Below are 22419 nucleotides of genomic sequence, written 5' to 3' on the forward strand. Positions count from 1 at the left end.
CTTTCACTACTCCAGAAATCAGTTTTATCAGTAGTCCGATTCTTCAAAGTCTACCTCGAAGTCCAATCCATTCTGCATTAAATCCAAATAAAACAAGAAATCCTTTTCCAATGCAAAATGTGCATCAAGGTATGGCCCCCGATCCAGAATCTCTTTTGGTAGGGGGCAGGTGAAGCCCCTTTCAGAAGGCTTGGTCTCAGTCTGTTCAGTATACCTGGGTGATGGAAATTAGTTCTCAAGAGTACAGAAGAGGCTTCCAGTCACAGCCTCCTACAGAGAGTTTTTTTTTTTTTCTGTTTCATGTCTCAGAAGCCAGATAAAGCTTTGGCTTTCTTTCAGTGTGTCCAGGATCTGGAGGACTTGGGAATGATTGTTCCTGTTCCTATGGCAGAACAAAAGAAGGGATTCTTTTCCAATATTTTTATTGTTCCAAAGAATGAGGGCACTTTCAGACCCATTCTGGATCTGAAAAAAGTTCTTCTGGGTTCTTTATTTCAAAATGGGAAATCAGATCTATTTTCCTTCCTTTGTAGCTCTTTCTTTTCGTCTTGCTACAACTCCCAGAATCTTTGCCAAGGTCCTGGGTGCTCTGCTGTCAGAGCTTAGGGAAATGCTGTGACTCCTTTTGGATGATATTTTAATTTAAGCTCTTTTGCATTTAGTGACTGTTCATAGAGAGAAACTGCTCTGGTTTCTTTGCAGTCATGGCTGGAAGATAAATGTTGCAAAGAGTTCACGACTCCTCTTACAAGAGTATCTTTTTTTGGGAGTGATCGTTGATTCGGTCTCCATGTGGCTGTTTTAAAAGCAGATTAATGGAAACTCAATCTTAGAAGCCGGCCCATTATTGGTCCAGCACCCTGGGTAGCGTTTGCTGATTGGTGGATACATTTAGCCACTAATCAGCAAGCACCACCCAGTTGCTGAACCAAAAATGGGTCAGCTTCTAAGCTTACATTCCTGCTTTTTCAAATTAAAGTGAAGGTCAATTTTCATGTGAAAGTGCCCGTTTTTTAAAAAAACTATTAAAAACAGGGGCACTTTCATTCATGGAAATTGTCATAGCACCGTATTTTAAAAATACTTACCTTGTTCTTCTGAAACGCCGGATCGCAGTTATTAAACGATGCCCCGCCTGCTTCTTCCTGGTTTCGTGCAAGATCAGTGGTGTTGGATCATCACACGCTTCTACAGAATATACTTACAAAGTATAAAGCACTTGAGAAGTGCCACAGAAGCCTTCTGGATCTTTTTAGCTGCCCAGATAGCTATCCTCTCGACCTAGTGGATATATGGGGGAGTGATCACCTATACTCTGTGTTCTGCAGTCAGATATCCACATCCCAGAATTGTAATGGAAAAACTAAAATAAATACTGCAGTTTGCCGTATGGTGTTTTCAAGTAAAAACTGTATTCGGCAAACTGCAGTATTTATTTTAGTTTTTCCATTACAATCCTGGGATATGGATATCTGACTGCAGAACACAGAGTATAGGTGATCACTCTCCCTTGGAGCTTCCATATATTCACTAGGTCGAGAGGATAGCTTTCCGGGCAGCTAAAAAGTTCCAGAAGGCTTCTGTGGCACTTCGAAAGGGCTTTATACTTTGTAAGTATATTCTGTAGAAGCGTGTGATGATCCAACACCACTGATCTTGCACTATTGTGGCGCCTTCTTCTCTTCTTTTCTACTTTTCCACAGATATTTTCGCTTGCTTGCCATCAAGTTACTGGAAGGCGTTTTGCAGCCTAAAGTCACATTTGTTTTCTCTCCAAGATTGCATAAGGAACTATACCTGGTCGTTGTGGGATCACTCTAGGACACTATCACTATCACATAGTGATTACGTTTGTCTGTTGTTTTTTGTTATATATTTTGTGTATCACGTTCGTATCAGCTAATTTAATATATATTTTATATATTATTATTTTTTTATTTGAGAGAGTTTGGGATTGATCACGGTCTATCCCTTTACACTTGGTTGTTACTTTGATTGATATATATATATATCTTCTCACTCATCACTTAGTAGCTCATTATTATTGCATTTGACACAGTATCACCATACTCCTTTGCAACATATTTGTTTTGTGCATAGTACATGTATATATCACATTGTACAACTATCAAGTAATTGTAAATAGGTTTACAAATATAGATGGATAACTCAAATCTGGGAAATGAGTAATTAATAAACTGCGCCCATATATGATCAAAGAAATAAAAAAAAGAAAAAAAAAAGAATTTCTTATATAGGAAAGCATTCATACACTAAAGTTTATTTAAAGAAATAATATATTAACCACACATACATTAGCAAAGGCTACGAATTAATAACATTGCACCCAAGTTGAACTAAAGTTCTAGGTAAATCTAGATTTATAAAGTATTAAATATCTAGCAGCATAAGTATAAATGTAGACTAAGCCCTTACAATCAGAGGGCTAAATTAAAATTAATTTTAACCATTATAAATGTATGCTGCTACAAGTCAAAGAACAACGAGGGTGAGCAAGTTAAAAAAGGGAAAGACAGAGCTTATCCCAGAGGGCCCCTGACGTACGTTTCACAAAAAACTCTTCCTCAGAGGGGTGGCGAGCCGCTGCTAGAATGTAAAATTTATGAGTCTGTAAGACCCTCCTCAGACAATGATTGGATGTGCCTGTTTCACAATTTGAGTATTTTTATTTGCTTACAAATATGTCAATCACAAGGGTGGAAGGTGATAGGATAAGGCTGGGGGTGGTGGTTCCTGACGTAAGGATCATGATCATGCAGAGGCGTGTATGTATACAGTTACGTCACCAGTTTAACCCTCATTGGATGATCATGTTAAACATATGTTACATTGTATTAGTGTGGCTCACTATCTTGTATATCAATAAAGAATAGTTACCACAATGGTAATTTATGTCTGCAGACAAATCAGCTATATAACCAGACCCTGCTTCCTATAGTTAGTAAAATATTAGATCGAATGGGTGACATTATAAAAACGTACAAGATCATTCTTATATCTGTAGTACCTAATAAGTTATATTAGAAAGAAAATATATATGCAACTATACTGCCATGTTCTTATATATAAACGAGTAGTATCTACGATGTATATAAGAAGAGAACGTATTTATCATTCTCGTTCAGAGGCATGTAACAGTATCCCACATTACAAGGATCCTTTCTATTGGGTGATCATTTTACCATATGTTGGTGTTGGTCATAAAGGGGCGTTTCTGATCATCATCCCTTTAGCTCTCATTGGATGATCGCATTTAACATATGTTGCGCTCAGAAAGTTTTAGCATAGGCGCCCATTATGTAAACAAAAGAGTGATGGAATAATATAATCATCACACGGGTCAACAAACGAATCAAATGTGCGATGAAAAGCAGACACTCCACTGTAGCTGAAGTATCGAGTCAGACATTTGTTGAAAACGGACACCCCACTGTAGCTGGAGTATCGAGTCAAACAGAGAAGTGAAAATGTATCTCAGATTTCTAGTACTCCTAAATGCAGTTAACGTAAAGCTGCATTAGTTCTTATGCCCAGGTAAATAATAGCTGTGATTAATCATAACGTTGAGCAAAATGTTCAGAGGCTATGTTAGCCATTAAGATTGAGAGGCTTATCACTTCACAATACCATATCAGTGGTATTTCATTGGATGTTCATATTGACGTGTAATACTCCTGTCAGAGTCCAGACATGCATATTAAAAACATTTTTTGTATGTTATTAGGAGAGTGGCATGAATTGGGTGTTATACTTGCTGTGATATGTTTATTTTAAATGCAACAACTTGCTATCTTAACACAAAAAAAGTATGTATATGCAATAGAATGATCTCAATTGGACCCAATATAAGGTTCCTGACAATATGAAAATAAAATATTATTATATACAGGATAACCGTATTACATCACTGTAGGACAATATAGGATATTGTATTTATTAACCTATTAAAGACAAAATTCAATGGGTATAGTATTTTATACTTATTATTATTATTATTATTATTATTCTATTCTGAGATTTAATAAGCAATATAGTTTCTTTTTTAGATGAATATTCATCATATCATGTTACATTGTGCCCCTAATAAGTATCTAGCATATGCGGTTAATGCTTAGATATAGGTGATCAGAGGGTTACATTTGTTAAATAAATACATCAAAACTCGAATATTTGTATTATGTATTGGTACTAAGATCTAATATATCAGAGAATAGTAATTCCTATATGTCTATCTTAATGCATTAATGAGCATACAATTGGTCGATTATCTATAAGATAAAATGAACCATGGCATGATAGATTCAAAAGTGAAAATTAATAAGATATGCATCAACAAGTTATTGTGATGTATATACCAAAAATAATCAAAGTGACAATACAAAAAGAAGGGTTGATAACCCTAATGTGATATAAAATGATATCTCTAACGTGGTGAGCATACTTTATTATTAAGGAGTGAGTGTGTGTAAAAATCTATAATCAACAAGTGAATGGAACAATCAAGTGAATAGATAATAAATAATAAATTATGATCTAAAGAGTGAACCTAGGTATGTGCGTGAAATTGTCGCATATTAAAGGATTGAAGTATATCAGTGTTGCGTGAAAAAAAATAAAAATAAAAAAAAATATTTTAATTATAATGGTGGTGAACAGTGATTAAATGGAAAGTGAGATAGAAAGTGGATAAATCACAACCAAACAGTGTCTGTATTATAAGTATACAAAATAATTATTGAAGTCATTCATGCCATTAGGTTTTACTGAGTTTAAACAGTAAATCCATTTGCATTCAAGTTTAAGTAATGTTTTCTCAAGGTTGCCTCCTTGTTTCCCAACAGAGGCTTTTTGGATGACCATATACTTTAAATTTGTAGCAGAGCACTGGTGATGTAATTGAAAATGTTTTGCAACAGATGTTAATTTTTTGCCACGTGCTTCATCTTTATTGGCATTTTTTATGTTGTTGGCATGTTCGAGAATACGAACCCTGATTTCTCGGGTCGTCATACCAACATAAGTCATTTTGCAAGAACAAAATAGAGCATATATAACTCCAGTAGTTCTGCATGTAAAATGAGAGGCTAATGTGTATAAATAGCCAGCTCTGTCTTTAATGGTTTTTGACTTCATTACATATTACAAGAAGAGCAAGTGCCACAGGGATGCATCCCTGGGTTTGTGTCCTTTTTTCTTAGTTGATCTCACATAGTGGCTGGATACGAGTCTGTCCCTTAGGTTTATGGCTCTTTTGTATCCAACAGAAATCCTGTCACCTATAGTTGCTTTTAGTGAAGGGTCATTTTCTAATATTTTCCAGTGTTGATTAATTATTTTAGTCACTTCCGGCATTTGTGGGTTATATGTGGTGATTAAAGCTTAATTCACAGCTCCACTCGGAGAGGTGGAGAGAAGGGAAAATGGGCGTGCTACTGCAGATTACACTGCACTGCTTGCTAACCGCAAAGTTTGAAACAGATTTTTGGGCCAGATTTGCTAACCAGGGAAATTGGATCTATCCTTGGATCTTTCCAGACTCTTGTATTTCTGTAAAAAATGAGTTTTCCTCCATTTATATGTGGCAAGACCCCACTAATTTCCTGTCAGATTGCTGGAAACATCATCATTGAGAGGAAGGCATTTTTTACCTTAGTAGTCTTCTAACTCCTAAAATAGAGAACTAAAATTATATAAAACGTGTTTCAGCCCATGCCTGTACACTGACCTTTTTCAAGCAAAAAAAAAAGGTAACAAAATTGGCTTTTATCACTGATGACCAATTAGGAATGCAGTCACTATTGTCTGGGGTTCTCCTATAGGTCTGCAAAATTTGAATTTTGGCATATACCTGAGAGGGGACTTCATTTCAAAGCATATCAGCTTACACATTGCTGGTTCTCAGCCTGTCACATACATGTTGACTAAATGAGAGAACACTATTATATCTGTACTACTTAAAAGAAACCATGTGTCAAATCACACTGGATATCCATTCATCTTTGAAAACAGTTTTCCTATGTGAAACATTAAAAAAAACAATGTGCAAAGTTTCCACAAAATAGTAAAAATCACTTTAATAACAACCTTATTCAGTGTTCATAAAGACAAGGTGGTGGTTTGTACAGTTACAGAATTTGTCCCAAAGTTTTCAGATTTTCAGGCTTCAAAGAATATAATTCTACCTTTTAATGTCCAAATAAGCAGACCATGAATCCTAAGCAGTTCTATAGACTGGCTGCTATTTACAATAATCTTAAATGAACAGTTGGTTGGGGGGGATGAGTTATTTCATTAGGACAATGTTAAGGCCTTCGCCAAGCTACGAGCCTACGACTATCCTATCAGCTTAGATAGTTCAATGCATCTTAAGGTATATATCAGCTAAAGGGATTTCCTGGATGGTGGAGGGCAAATTCCAAAAGAGCAGTTTCTAACCTTTGGAAGATATTGGCACATGCATGACCTTCTGAACTTTGTTGGGCAGCATTATTAAGAACACTCAACACATTCATTTACAGGTTTTGCTGACTGGTGAGTAGTTATGAGTTATGTGAGTAGATATGAACCAAGATAATGACATTTCTGCATTTTGTTTGTTCTTCGCCATAGTACCCATTAATTGTTGGTTAGGTTTAGATTATTTGTTAATTCATATTTAACTACTCATAATTTCATTTATCTTGTTTTGATTTTATTTCATCTAATGCATTGTTTGTGACTCAGAGTATTGATTTTATTATTATTATTTTTTTTTCCTGTTCCTTGCAGGTACTATCAGCACTTGATATTCTCCAGCCTCCTCACATTGATTATTTTGAAGAAATGTATCCTACATATATGTTGTGTGGGTAGGTGTAAATATCTCGTATATAATTATTTTGAGATTCATAAAGCATTTTGCTGCATTATTGATTTTAATATCAAATGTGTATGTGTGTGTGTGTATAAATGTGTATGTATAGCAATTAGTAGTATGAAATAGGTCAAATGGCGATTTACACAGCTACACCCATCTGCTCACAGAACCCTTATAAACATTTAGAGGTATAGCCTAGGCAGATGTCGAAAAGGGGATCTAAGCTGTGTATACAGACATTCAAAACCAAGCAGGAGGTAAAGCAGTACACAAAGCATAAGAGTACAAATATATTGTTAAGGTAGCTTAAGCATGGAAACGAGCAAGTTGTAAGTAGAAAACGTTCCAAATCCATGCAAGGCAAGCCTTTTTCAAAAGATTGTCCCGTACACAAAGTAACGCCTCTGTGACAAATGTAAATGTGCTTTGAAATGATACTGCAGAGTAACATTGTATGTGTAACCTATGAAAGCATCTCCAACTGTGTTGCCATTTGCACTTGGAACATAGACACTTGAAACTCGTGCTTGGAAAAAGTCTTATGACACAATATTTTCAAAAGATGTGTAGCGTAATCTGACAGGGTATGTCAATAGTGTGTAGCACGTTAACATACTACACCTTCCTTTTTGGCTGCTGTGGCCGTAGAATCCTGTTATGAAAGAGCAGCCAGGAACTTGTTGAAATTCAAGCTGTAAAGGCGACTTGCTGCATAGCCAAGTAGTGCTGAGGTCTGTGCTGTGGGTCATCTAATGCCGACACGCGTTTCACCCCCTCGTCTTTGGTAAGGCGGGGCCTTGTCAGGGCGGATGTATCAAGGATACAACACAAACTAAAAACCCACCTTAAATAGTATTCCACATAGGGATCTATACACACTTCTCATCTGAAAATCACCAAAGGGCAACAGCAGGCACCAACTTCCTGTGATGACATCATCACAAAATTAACAAAAAAACTGCTAAAGTTGCCACATCAAAAAAAACATCAGGAGGGCTAAATTGCGTCATTGTGCTACATATTCTATGCATAGATCATCAAAAAATAATAAAAAATGATCCGTCGTGATGGCAACAGTAAAAAAAAAAAAAAAAGTTGCTGCCTCCTGTTCCTAGGTTATTTACATATATACAAAAAAGTACTAATCTTAAGTACCAATCAGAATCACAGTAGGGTAAATCATACTCCATAAAATACTGAGCACATTACTTACTAATTCTATCTCACACTTATTCTAACTGATTTGAGTAAGATGACCAAGAGATATGATCTAAGATAAAACTTAAGCACATAGTCAATGCAATCAAACAGCAACATAAATTATCTTTTATCCAAAAAACATGAGCCAGACTTGCTTATTGAGAGCCCAGGGTGCCATCGTTTGCAACTTATAAATCCACTCAATCTCTCTTCTGAGTAGTAATTTATTCACATCCCCAGCGACCGTATGTTTCTCTTGCAAAAAATGCAATGCCACCAGCTGGTCAATCTTTCCTTTCTTCAGGGCTTACATAGGTAAGGCCACACAGGCATTTAATAATGTAAACCACCATCTGCAAAGAACAGGTTAATCTATGCTTCAAATAGATCCTTTTGCCCTTCCTAGGGTGACTGAACGAATTGCCCACAATAAGGCTGTTGCAGGTTATACATCCATCTGATCTATGGCAGCCTGGGTTAATGTCCCAACTCCAGACGTCACAACTTCAAATAGGGTCATTTCGAACCAGAAGGTCCTTCAAACTTTTTCCTCTCCTATATCCAATCAGAGGGTGGGCTTTGAAAACACCCTTCAGAGAGTCATCTGTAGATAGTGTCCCAATACGTGTATATTAATTGTTTCATCTGCTGAGTGACTAAATTAAACCTAGGGCTAAAGACACATGAAGGTGGTTCAGAGCTTGCAGCTCTCTTGGTCATCTTACTCCTTATTCTGGCACTCTCAACACTTTTTACTGAAAAGCCTCTATCAAGGAATTTGTTGGTCATTTCCTCCTCCCTAACCTTTATCTGTCCCTCATCAGAGACAATTCTATTGAGCCTTGAAAATTGGCTAATAGGTAAGCTAGCCAATAGTGATTTGGGGTGAAAACTGGAAGGTAGAAGGGAGAATAGAGCTGTGGATAGTAATACCACTAGTAGTAACATAGTAGATAAGGTCGAAAAAACACCGAAGTTCGAGTTCAACCTATACAAATCTAAAATACTTACAAAAAGCTCCAGTTAAGCTTAAATAATAACCCCACTTAAAGGTGATCCATTTAATACTAGCAATCATATTCATGAATTTTGTTTATATACAGAAATTTATCCAGACTATTTTTAAATGTCAAAACAAACATAGTTCCCAGTCAAAACATTTCAAGTTCTTAAGCGGATTGTTGAAAACTTGTAGCCTGTAATTATGAGTTGCAATAAGGTTCACAAGGGATAGGCAGGAGCTGGCCTGTAATGTCCACAATTAATAAATCGTTAAGTCAGTACTGGTGGTTACAATATACAAGCACCTAAACACACAGCCCCCAGTCCTGTATCTAAACGGCATCCACAGTTGCAGAGTAGGGATCAAATCACTCACCCTTCTGCCGTGGTCAGGCTTCTCTCATCCAATTCCCGAGTGCTAGAACTCCTCAGAGGTGTACTCATGTAGCGTAGGTAGGGACAAATTCTGGCTGAAGCACCATCTCCCTTGAATTGCTACCTCCTCTCTGTTCCAGCTTACTTCCGGGTATAGTGGATGCAGCGTGTGACGTCAGCAGGGGTGTGTGAAAAAAGGTGTGTTGCGATTGGCCAATCAGCTTCTATGTGCAAACGAAGCTAAATCTTGGATATCCCGGAGCATTAGCAGCCTTAGCTACTGAGTGTGTGGACCCAAAAAGGGACTCCTTGTAGTCCCAATAAAATATATAAGTAAAGGAGAAGACAGACGTCCTTAGGTGTTAAAAATCCATTCTCTTTATTCAGTAGCATCAAAACACAAGGATAAAATGCAGGCTGGTCTGACTAGTGAAGATAATTCAGGGTCTGAAAGTGATATTGTTCATTTGATCCCAACCCCAAAAACCAAGACACCAATTTGTGCAGCAGGCACCAATGGCAATTCATATAATATGGTGGATCATGGAGCTAGACCTAAGAATGCTAATCCGGTCACACAAGGGCCTTTAATGATTAATTCCCAAACTAATATTGATAGAACTAAGGGGTGTACTAGCCAGATCCATACTGACATCACTCAGGTTTTTCGACCTGTATTGAAACAACCTGCAGGGGGAGGGAAGGAACCTACAAACAGACAACACTGGTATTCCCTCAGGGAGAACAAGAATGGCAATCGACATCTTTAGAAAGTGTGGTAAATTTAGCTTCACACAAGCTTACAAAGGCAGAAACTAAAGTTTTAAACTATGGTCTGGTCTTTTGTCCCAGTAATAGTTTTAACTTGTTTCATACCATAATAGATATTAATACATTTATCAGGAAACTAACCCTTGACAAGAACTTCTCAACAAACACAAGTCTAATACATACATTTAATGGTATCGTACCAGAGCCCACCAGAATAACAACGTCCAACTTCTTAGACACTTGTGATACAATTACGTTGGAGAGTCTCTACCAAGAATCTAACATTTCTAGTGATTCCACATCAGTTGTATTCCTCAAATTCAAAGTGGCTTTTGAATTCTATCCAATACATAGCCGTGTCAAAGCTTTGGAACTTTTTCATAAACGCAAAGTGGAAGATCTCACCTGTCTACATCTATCCAAGAGAACCACAAAACACAACCTGTCAGTAAATGAGAAGTTGGCTCTAAGTAGCCTTAAGAACAATCCGTCCATTGTGATAAAAAATTCTGATAAGGGGGTAGTGTGGTCCTCTTGGATAAGACGGCATACATTGCAGAAGCAAAAAGACAGTTAGAGGACACCGACACTTATATCACCCTATCGTGTAATCCTGTAAATAGTTTTCAGAAGGAACTTTGTGATTTATTGGACGATGGTGTACACTGTGGTATTTTGGATGTTGAAACTTTGAAATATCTAAATGTAATTAATCCTTTTACACAAGTGTTTCACCATCTGCCAAAACTTCCTAAAAGTCTGGTAAATGTAAAGGGATGACCATTCGCCTCAGGCATCGTCTCCCTTTTGGAGCCACTGTCTGAGTGGTTGGATGCTGTATTACAACAGATTGTTTCGTCTTTACATAGCCATATTAAAGATACTACACATGTATTACAGTTGCTGGAAGATTTCACATGGACACCCGATTGTAGTTGGCTTACCATAGATGTAGTGTCTTTATATTCCAGTATTCCCCATCATTTGGGCATCTTGGCTATTAAATACTTTCTGGAATTACACTACGATATGGAAAGGCACGAAATTGAGTTTATACTAAGGGTCACCACTTTTCTCCTTCAACACAACTATATTTTTGTTTGAAGGGACTTACTACCTGCAGAGGCAAGGCACAGCGATTCGCCCGTCTTATGCAAATATATTCATGGGATGGCTTGAGAGGTGCTTCATCTATGCAGATAGTAATCCCTATACAGGTTATATTCGCCTGTATAGACGTTTCATAGATGACCTGCTTATAGTGTGGACATCTTATGAAAATTATGCCGGAAGCTTTGTAAAATTCCTAAATGATAGTGTCAATGATGTTAGTTTCACCTTTGAGTGGAATGAACACAAAACTAACTTTTTAGACATTTCCCTTGAGGGGGATGTTATGTCTGGGAAAGTTAGCACTAGACTATATAGGAAGCCTATTTCAGGCAACACGCTACTGCATAGTAAAAGCGTGCACCCCAGGTACGTTTTCAGAGGCATTGCAAAGGGACAATTGCTGCGTACTAGACGTATCTGTAACACTGATGTTGATTTTGTGGAAGAGAGTACAAATATGATGAATAGATTAGTTGAGAGGGGGGCTATAAGCCCAAGATGGTTGGAAATGTGGCTAAGGAATTGGCTGGAATGGACAGACAGGATACTTTTAGTCCTGTTAGAGCATTTAAATGGAGGGCAATTGAAACCACCCAGGGGGGGGGCAATAAAGATGAGCTCTTGGCCAGACAAGAGGCCTTCTGGATTTTTAAGCTCCATACTCAGGTTCCTGATGGTTTTAATTCTGAGTTTGATTTAATTAATCTTTGGCATTAATTTATTGCCTGTGTACACACACATATATATATATATATATATATATATATATATATATATATATATATATATATATATATATATATATATATATATATATATATATATACACATGCTAATATGGATCCTTATATAATGTCTGATTAGTTTAATCTTTTTAATCAGTTTGCAATATCCAAAGTCTATAAATCCTTGGGTTTGGTCACAGCTGATATAAATATGGTATCCTGTCGTGTTCATCCTTGATGCACTGTTACCCTTTACACATTCCCATATATATTTTGGGCTGCTATCCCCTTACTCCCCATAGCCACTTAAGGTGCATGTAATATTATAAATACATCTGGGTTATTTAAGACAGTGACTATGTTTGTAGCCAACTTTAACTATATGGGTCTAGGGAGTCACAGATAAATCATACACTACCTATGGGTCAGTAACCGTATATTCTATGCATGTGCATAATTATATTTATGGTATATGTACAATCAAAGCTATGTAAATATTGTGCTCTTTTCTTTATCTTAAGTGTCCATTTATTACGCCTATTATTAAGTCTGAAAAATGTTATAACATGAGTCTCAGTTTATAACTTGTACTGATTAAGACAAGTGAGGGGGTCCCTCTTAATCAACCAATATCTGTGCAGGACATCCCTTTTAAAATGTTCACTTCCCAGTGTGTAGCAGGTTTATGATTACGGCACTACGCCGAAACTAGTCAGACCAGCCTGCATTTTATCCTTGTGTTTTGATGTTATGGATTTTACCTACTACTGAATAAAGAGAATGGATTTTTAACACCTAAGGACGTCTGCCTTCTCCTTTGCTTATATATTTTTAAATGTATCTAGGGTATTGGCATTCACTACCTCCTTTGGTAATGAGTTCTCCAATTTTATTGCTCTTACAGTGAAAAAACGTTTCCGTTGCAGGAGATTAAATCTCCTTTCCTCCAACCTTAAATTGTGACCTCTTGTCAGAAACAATTTTCTTGGAATAAACAGAGCTTCTGCCATCTCTGTATATGGGCCTTGAATATATTTATATGAAGTATACTATAGTAACAAGATAGTTGGTAAAGTAGTACTAATGGTAAGTACCTATAGGTGCCAAATATTTTTGTAATCAACAAGCACCTGTTAGGGGGCAATATAGCACTAAGGAGACTCATAGATAAATGAGTTACAAAGTTTGTAACAAAAAAAGAGTGCTTTACCCATGCAATTATTTAGGAAAAATTCTCACTGAATAATACAGGAACGATTTTTAACCATTTATACTTTATCTTTATTGGTTTAACTATTCAATCATACACTTTTAAAAACACTTAAACTCTCTAAATATCAATATATAGCATAGATGTGTGAATAACACCTCTGAGAATCATGTATCTATATGTGAAACATTATACTTGGTTGTATAATATCAAGCAGGCAGATACAAACATTATCTTTTATAGCCGGCTATTAATAAATTCAGAAATAATGCTGTAACAAGAGGACCTGTTAATATGTGGGATGTCAGATTATGAGATTAAAGCGATCTAGCTAATATTCTATCTGTAATTATAAAGTCCTTGCTTGCACAGTCTACTTTAGCATAGCTGCTCAATGTAATAGATTCTGTCTGCTTGAACTCTCTCAATATCAATATATAGCATAGGTATGTGAATAATACCTCTGAGAGTCATGCATCTAAATATGAAACATTGTACTTGGTTTGTATAATATCAAGCAGTTAGATACAAACAATATTTTTTGCAGCCGGCTATTAATAAATTCCGAAATAATGCTGTAACAAGAGGACCTGTTAATATGTTGGATGTCTGATTGTGGGATTAAATCTGATAAGCTAATACTCTATCTGTAATTATAAAGTCCTTGCTTGCACAGTTAACTTTAGCCCAGCTATTCAGTTTAATAGATTCTGTCTGCTTGAGCCCCTTCTATAGCGGGGGCTATATTAACGTTTAACTGACTTGTTTCACTGACTTAGCACAATGTCTGATCTCAGAATATAACACACATTTACAAGCTATTGGCAATCAACAGTTATCATAGAGAGTAAGCGGTTAAATGAGAGTATGAACTCTCTGAAGCCAGACCCCTGACACGTGTTTCGCTCACACTTCCTCAGAGAGGTATTCACACATCTATGCTATATATTGATATCTAGAGAGTTTGTGTTTTTTTTAAATGTGTATGATTGAATAGTTAAACCAATAAAGATAAAGTATGAATGGTTAAAAATCGTCCCTGTATTATTCAGTGAGAATTTTTCCTAAATAATTGCAGGGGTAAAGCACTCTTTTTTTTTTTTTTTTTTTTTTTTTTTGTTACAGACTTTGTAACTCATTTATCTATTTATATAAAGTAATCATGTCACCTCTCAAGCGCTTTTTTTCTAAAGAAAACAGACCCAGTTTGGCTAGCCTCTTCTCATAGGTTAAATTCTCCAATCTCCTTATTAGCTTTGTGGCCCTTCTCTGAACTTTTTCTAGTTCTGCAATATTTTTTTTTTTGCAATCGGTCCCCAGAACTGCACTCCATACTCAAGTTGAGGTCTTACCAGGGCTTTATATAGTGACAGAATTATGCTTTCCTCCCTTGAATCAATGCCTCTTTTAATACATGCTAGTATCTTATTAGCATTTGAAGCCGCTGCCCTGCATTGTGCACCCATATGTAGCTTGTTATCTATTACTACTCCCAAATCCCTTTCCTCCTCTGTTTGGCTTGGTCTTGTCCCATTTAAAAAATACGTTGCCTGCTTATTTTTACTTCCAAAATGTAGAACCTTGCATTTTCCTGTATTAAATCTCATTTTCCATTTACTTGCCCATACTTCTAATTTTTGCAGATCTCTTTTAATGAAAGTTCATCCTGCTCTGACCTAATGACCTTATTTAACTTAGTATCATCTGCAAAAATAGAGATGTCGCTATTTAATCCTTGCTCCAAATCATTTATAAAAATATTAAAAAGAACAGAGCCCAGTCCTGATTCCTGGGGGACTCCACTGATTACCTTTGTCCAATCTGAGTATAAACCATTTACTACTACTCGTTGCTCCCTATCTTTTATCCAGTTATTTATCCATGAGCTAACATTTTCAGCTATTCCGAGTCCCTAAATTTTGTGCATTAATCTCTCATGTGGCACTGTATCAAATGCCTTTGCAAAATCTAAGTATATCGCATCAACTGATTCCCCATTATCTATATTTTTACTTACTTCCTCGTCAAACTAATCTAATTAGATTGTACATGATCTATTTCTCCTAAAACCATGCTGATTAGAACTCATAATCTTGTTTACACAAATATGCTCATCAATATAATCGCTTATAATCCCTTCAAATATCTTCCCCACTATTGATGTCAGACTAACTGGTCTCTAGCTTCCTGGATCATCCCTGGTTCCCTTTTTAAAGAGTGGCACCACATCAGCTTTACGCCAATCCTGGGGGTACCATGCCTGAGGATAATGAGTCTTGAGTAGTGGTTTGTCTAATAACAGTGCTAAGTTCCCTTAACACCCTTCGGTGTATTCCATTTGCGCCTGGAGTTTTATTTACCTTAATATTATCCAGTAGCAGCAGTGAGGAAGAGATTAAATCTGCATCCTCTACTCAGAAGGAGGTTTTTCGGGAGCGTGGGTCAGACGCAGGAGGACAAGGAGGGGAGGTTATAGGCACAAGATTAAGAAGTGCCAGATGAGGAAACAAAAAAGTAATATATAATTTGAGTGACTATACCCTGTCAGAGTCAGAGGAGTTATTGTTATCAAAAGGTTTGAATTTTATACCATCTTATGTTCCAAATAACCTGGAGGTTGATATTGAATTTTTTAAGATGCAGAGGCTTTTGGCAGTTAAGGAGAGGTTTAGTGGATCTACAGGAGATAGATTTGACTTTAGGTTGAAAAGCGTTAGGGACTTCTCTAGTACTAATGCCAGCATTTCTACCTTTTGCCTTAGGGTTAGACAAGATGTCATGATGCACCATAAGAAATGTTTCTTTAATTTAACTAAACCTGAACTGGACGCACTTGACACTTTAATGAAAAATAACAGTATTGTGATCAGGGGGGCCGACAAGGGTGGGGGGCATCGTGGTACAAGACTATAGCTACTATCGAAAAGGGATTTTGAGACAATTGACAGATATTTCAGTGTATGAGAAGCTAGACCGTGACCCCACCATTGACATCAAGAGAAGCTGATAGATTGATTAGTATGGGTTTTGCAGGGGGGCGTATTAATGAGGAAACTGCTTTATTTTTTACTCCGAAATTTCCCATTAGACCTTACTATACTGCATACCCAAAATCCATAAGGATCCGTTGGCACCGCCTGGCTGCCCTATTGTGTCGGCTAGGGGATCTGTGATCCAGCCCATCTCACAGTTTATAGATTTTTACCTTCAGCCCTGTGTATGGGAGTTAGTGACTGTGATAAAAGACACGTCTCATTTTTTGCAAAGGTTAAAAGATATTGGTGAAATATGGCCTGATATGATTTTAGTAACCTTAGACGTTTCTAGTCTGTATACTAACATGGACATACCGGAGGGCATTGATAGTGTGCTGGGTGTTATCAGAAAAAGTGGTCAGTATAATGGTCCTTGTAGCGGTTTTCTGTTGGAACTGTTAGATTTTGTTTTGTCTAATAATTATTTTAAATTTGAGAAGTCATCCTATAGACAAAGGGTTGAGACAGCAATGGGTTTGAATGTGGCCCCATCGCTGGTTAACATGTTTATGTTTTAATATGAACAGCGATACATCTTTGGATATATTGAATTTGGTGACAAGATAAAAGGTTATTGTAGATATATAGATGACCTGTTTTTTGTATGGACTGACACCATGGACAAACTGACTAAGTTTATTAACAAGATGAATAGGATTCCCTCGAAAATCAGATTTACTATGAATGTGAGCTACACTCATATTCTATATTTGGATGTGATGGTAGTGAAGCAGGGAGGCGTGCTACAGACTGACATTTATGTGAAGGATACAGAATGAAATTCACTGCTTTTGGCTTCCAGTTTTCACCCCAAATCACTATTGGATAGCTTACCTATTAGCCAATTTTCAAGGATCAATAGAATTGTCTCTGATGAGGGACAGATAAAGGTTAGGGAGGAGGAAATGACCAACAAATTCCTTGATAGAGGCTTTTCAGTAAAAAGTGTTGAGAGTGCCAGAATAAGGAATAAGATGACCAAGAGAGCTGCAAGCTCTGAACCACCTTCATGTGTATTTACCCCTAGGTTTAATTTAGTCACTCAGCAGATGAAACAATCAATATACACATATTGGGACACTATCTACAGATGACTCTCTGAAGGGTGTTTTCAAAGCCCGCCCTCTGATTAGATATAGGAGTGGAAAAAGTTTGAAGGACCTTCTGATTCGAACTGACCCTATTCGAACTTATGACGTCAGGAGTTGGGACATTAACCCAGGCTGCCATAGATCAGATGGATGTATAACCTGCAACAGCCTTATTGTGGGCAATTCGTTCAGTCACCCTAGGACAGGCAAAAGGATCTATTTGAAGCATAGATTAACCTGTTCTTCGCAGATGGTGGTTTACATTATTAAATGCCCGTGTGGCCTTACCTATGTAGGCAAAATGGAGTGCCCCCTGAAGGACAGAATGACCAATCACCGGTGAAGCATAAGACAAGCCCTGAAGAAAGGAAAGCCGGTGGCATTGCATTTTTTGCAAAAGAAACATATGGTCGCTGACCTTCTCTGTATGCCTATAGATCAAGTCAACAGACTCCCCCAGAGGTGGGGATGTGAATAAATTACTACACAGAAGAGAGATTGAGTGGATTTATAAGTTGCAAACAATGGCACCCTGGGGTCTCAATAAGCACTTCTGGCTCTCATGTTTTTTTAGATGAAAGATAATTTAGTTGCTGTTTGTTTTTGTTTTCTTTGATTGCATTGACTATGTGCTTAAGTTTTATCTTAGATTATATCTCTTGGTCATCTTAGTCAAATCATTTAGATAAGTGTGAGATAGAATTAGGAAGTAATGTGCTCAGTATTTTATGGAGTATGATTTACCCTACTGTGATTTTGATTGGTACTTAAAATGAGTACTTTTGTGTATATATGTAAATAACCTAGGAACAGGAGGCAGCAACTTCCGTTTTTGTAATTTGACTTTTTTTTTCTTTACTGTTGCCATGACGATGGATCATTTTTTATTTTTTGATGTTCTATGCATAGAATATGTAGCACAAGGATGCGATTTAGCCCTCCTGAGGATTATTTTAATGTGGACATTTGTTTTCAGTATTTTTTTCTAAACTTTAGTTTAGTAGTTTGTTTTGTTAATTTTGTGATGATCATCACAGGAAGTTGGTGCCTGCTTTTCCTGTTTGGTGATTTTCAGATTAGAAGTGTATATAGTTCCCTATGTGGAATACTATTTAAGGTGGGTGTTTAGTTTGTGTTGTATCCTTGATAAAGGTCCCAGGTGGACGACCGAAATGTTGGATGTTTTTGGATGTGAAGTGTACCACAATATGTGAATAAAGTGGTGACATCCTTATTGAAGAAACCGGGTGCAAGTTATTTATATATACATACACTTCAAAGTAGAGACCGCACTCATAGGTCTTAATCAATCCACCTTAGTGATTTTTAATAACAGTAGCGCTTCGGAGTTTCCCCCTTTATCAAACATTAAAAGCATAGTGTACATACCTCAGTAAATACCCCATCTCGTTCATACACATCCAGATCTGCCCAGTGGGACTTCCGGTAGCGTCTCGCTGAAGCAACATGCTCATGGAAGCCTGTGTGGGCCAACTGAAATGATCAAAGTACAAAAAGAACCGTAACCAAGATACGGCAACTAACAAAACATTTTGTTACAATACAGAACATCACAGTTCAACTGACATAGGCATTTAACATATGTGCATAAGAAAACTTTTTAGTCAGTTGATATTCAACTTCATGTCCTCTTTTCATAATGTTTATTGCTGTTCTTAGATCATCGGCTAAATCCCGGATTTGTAAGTAATAGGCTAAAGGGAATACCATCATTTCTACATAGAATAGCAACTATATCTACAATAAGCTGTGCTGCTCTTATATTCTACAGTTCTAAAGTATATAATAAGCTAAAGGGAATACAATCATATCTATACAGAATAGTGACTATATCTACATCAAGCTATGCTGCTCTTACCACATTATGTACTTCTAAAGAATTATACTGCAAATGTTTGAATACATCTATATAGTCATATCTAGCCTTAAAACATTATATACAAGTATATGAAAGACACTTTTATAAAAAGCACTGTAAATCGATGTGTGTATTTAATCCCTTTGGCATCAAAGTGTCCAGGGTATGAATCCACCTGGACTCCTTTTGCAGCAGACGTTTGCCTCTGTCACCTCCCCTTGTTAGAGGGGGTACATGGTCAATGATGACATATTTTAAATCCTTTACGATGTGCTTATGTTTGGCAAAGTGTCTTGCGACCGGCTGTTCCGAATCAATTTTGTCAATCGCAGCACGTATGGCTGCCCTGTGATTCACCATTCTTGTGCGCAGGTCATCGGTTGTTTTGCTAACATAGAATCTGCCACAAATACAATGCAGCAAGTAAACTATAAAATTGGTCGTACATGTGACCCGATATTTGATTTTTAATTTTTAATTCGAAAAAAATTGTCCCGGCATCCCTACATTGGTCCTCCGACCGAAGTCTTACTACATCTATTGGAATTCTGTTTAAGAATGAATTATTTCAAGTTTGAAAACCATTACTATTTGCAAACAGCAGGAATGGCAATGGGGTCGAATGTGGCCCCATCTTATGCCAATATCTTCTTAGGGTAATTTGAAAGAGAGCACACCACAATATTTGAAGAGCCACATATAATCCTCTTTAGGAGGTACATTGATGACTTGATTGTGATCTGGCGCGTGGTCCCCAAAAAGAATTGGATGAATGGTTTTTCAAACTTAATGAGGTTTGCACTGAGTTAAAATTCAAGATGACTTGTCATTGTGATACTATTGATTTCTTGGATTTACGAATAAGCAAAGATGCAGGAAAACTCAATACAGCACTTTTTTCCAAGCCAACAGATTGCAATTCCATGTTATTATACACTAGCTGTCATCCACCAGGAACTAAAAAAAGCCTTACCTACTTAACAATTCCGCAGAGTAGTGAGAAACAACTCTACGGAGGAGGGCAAAGTAAAACAACTGAAAATTATGCATTAGAAGTTTCAAGAAAGACATTACGACAAACAAGTGATTGATGAAGCATACCAGAATGCTTGTAAAATGACACAACGGGCCCTGACAGAGATTGGCCGACAAAAGGATAGTCAGAATAGGAACAGGCTGACATATGTTACTGAATATAGTCCTGACAAAAAATCTTACAGAAACATACTTGTTGAACATTGGCGTATCATTTCAAGTGATAAGGGATTACCCCTAGGCGACACTATGGCCCCAAGGCTAAGCTATCGCAGAGGAAAATCATTACGTGATGTGCTTATGAGGCCAGATTTGATACAAGCATACACCAGCTCTACCTGGTTACTACAGAAGAAGAAAACAGGATGCTTCAGGTGTCTAGGGTGCACAACTTGTAGTGCATTATTACAATGTACAGAATTCACACATCCTTGGACGAATAAATATTCAAAATCAAATATTGGGTCACATGTACGACCAATTTCATAGTTTACTTGCTGCATTGTATTTGTGGCAGATTCTATGTTGGAAAAACGACCAATGACCTGCGCACGAGAATGGCGAATCACAGGGCAGCCATACGTGCAGCGATTGACAAAGGTGATTCAGAACAGCCAGTCGCAAGACACTTTGCCAAACATAATCACACAGTAAAGGATTTAAAATGTTATCATTGACCATGTACCCCCTCTAAAAAGGGGAGGTGACAGAGGCAAACTTCTGCTGCAGAAGGAGTCCAGGTGGATTCATACCCTGGACACTTTGATGCCAAAGGGATGAAATACACACTTCGATTTACAGTGCTTTTTATAAAATAGATATGACTATATAGATGTATTCAAACGTTTGCAGTATAATTCTTCAGAAGTACATAATGTGATAAGAGCAGCATAGCTTGATGTAGATATAGTCACTATTCTGTATAGATATGATTGTATTCCCTTTAGCTTATTATATACTTTAGAACTGTAGAATATGATAAGAGCAGCACAGTTTATTGTAGATATAGTTGCTATTCTATGTAGAAATTATGGTATTCCCTTTAGCCTATTACTTACAAATCCGGGATTTAGCCGATGATCTAAGAACAGCAATATACATCCTGAAAAGAGGACATGAAGTTTAATATCAACTGTTTAAAAAGTTTTCTTATGCGCATATGTTAGATGCCTATGTCAGTTGCACTGTGATGTTCTGTATTGTAACAAAATGTTTTGTTAGTTGCCGTATCTTGGTTACAGTTCTTTTTGTACTTTAATCATTTCAGTTGGCCCACACAGGCTTCCATAGCGCTACCCGGTGCATGCACAGTTGCTTCGGGGAGACGCTCCTGAAAGTCCCACTGGGCAGATCTGGAAGTGTATGAACGGGATGGGGTATTTAATGAGGTATGTACACTATGCTCTTAATGTTTGATAAAGGGGGAAACCCAGAAACGTTACTGTTATTAATAATCACTAAGGTGGATTGATTAAGACCTATGAGTGCGGTGTCTACTTTGAAGTGTATGTGTGTTTATGCACCGCACCTAGGCAATTGAATACAAAAACGTGAGTGCTTGGTAAATGCTTTGTGGATATATATATATATATATATATATATATATATATATATGTGTGTCTGTTTCAATAAAGGACTGCACTCGCTGGATTTAGATACTGAATTATTTATTGTGGTAATGTTTCGGGGTTCACAGACCCCTTCCTCAGACCAGACAGGCTGTCTGGTCTGAGGAAGGGGTTTGTGAACCCCGAAACGTTACCACAATAAATAATTCTGTATCTAAATCCAGCGAGTGCAGTCCTTTATTGAAACAGACTGTAAGTACTACTGACTTTGCACCCTGGTTGATGGCCCAACAGTATTGCGAGTGCAGATACACATGGAGGATATATATATATATATATATCTGTGAGTGTGTATGTATATATGTGTTTAGGGATGGCTAGTCGCCTGGGTCAGAGCATCTGCAAAACGACAAGTCCTGTGGGGTGCTCCCAGTATGAAGTGATTGGTACCTACCAAAAGTGGTGCAAGGAAGGACAACTGGTGAACCGGCGTCAGGTTCATGGGCGCCCAAGGTTTATTGATGCACGTGAGGAGCGA

The 22419-nt window shown here is 37.2% G+C and overlaps 1 protein-coding gene across 1 annotated transcript in view; it reads left to right on the forward strand.

Annotated features, from left to right (window-relative positions):
* NLK (nemo like kinase) overlaps positions 1 to 22419 on the forward strand; it is a gene marked incomplete in the record, with an annotated part of 697670 nt that overhangs the window by 187475 nt on the left and 487776 nt on the right. The window contains 1 exon segment of the mRNA XM_053706265.1: positions 6790 to 6845. Coding sequence (XP_053562240.1) covers positions 6790 to 6845 — 56 coding nt within the window.

This window comes from Bombina bombina, chromosome 3, assembly GCF_027579735.1.
Source record: "Bombina bombina isolate aBomBom1 chromosome 3, aBomBom1.pri, whole genome shotgun sequence".
In the NCBI taxonomy this organism is placed as follows: Eukaryota; Metazoa; Chordata; class Amphibia; order Anura; family Bombinatoridae; genus Bombina; species Bombina bombina.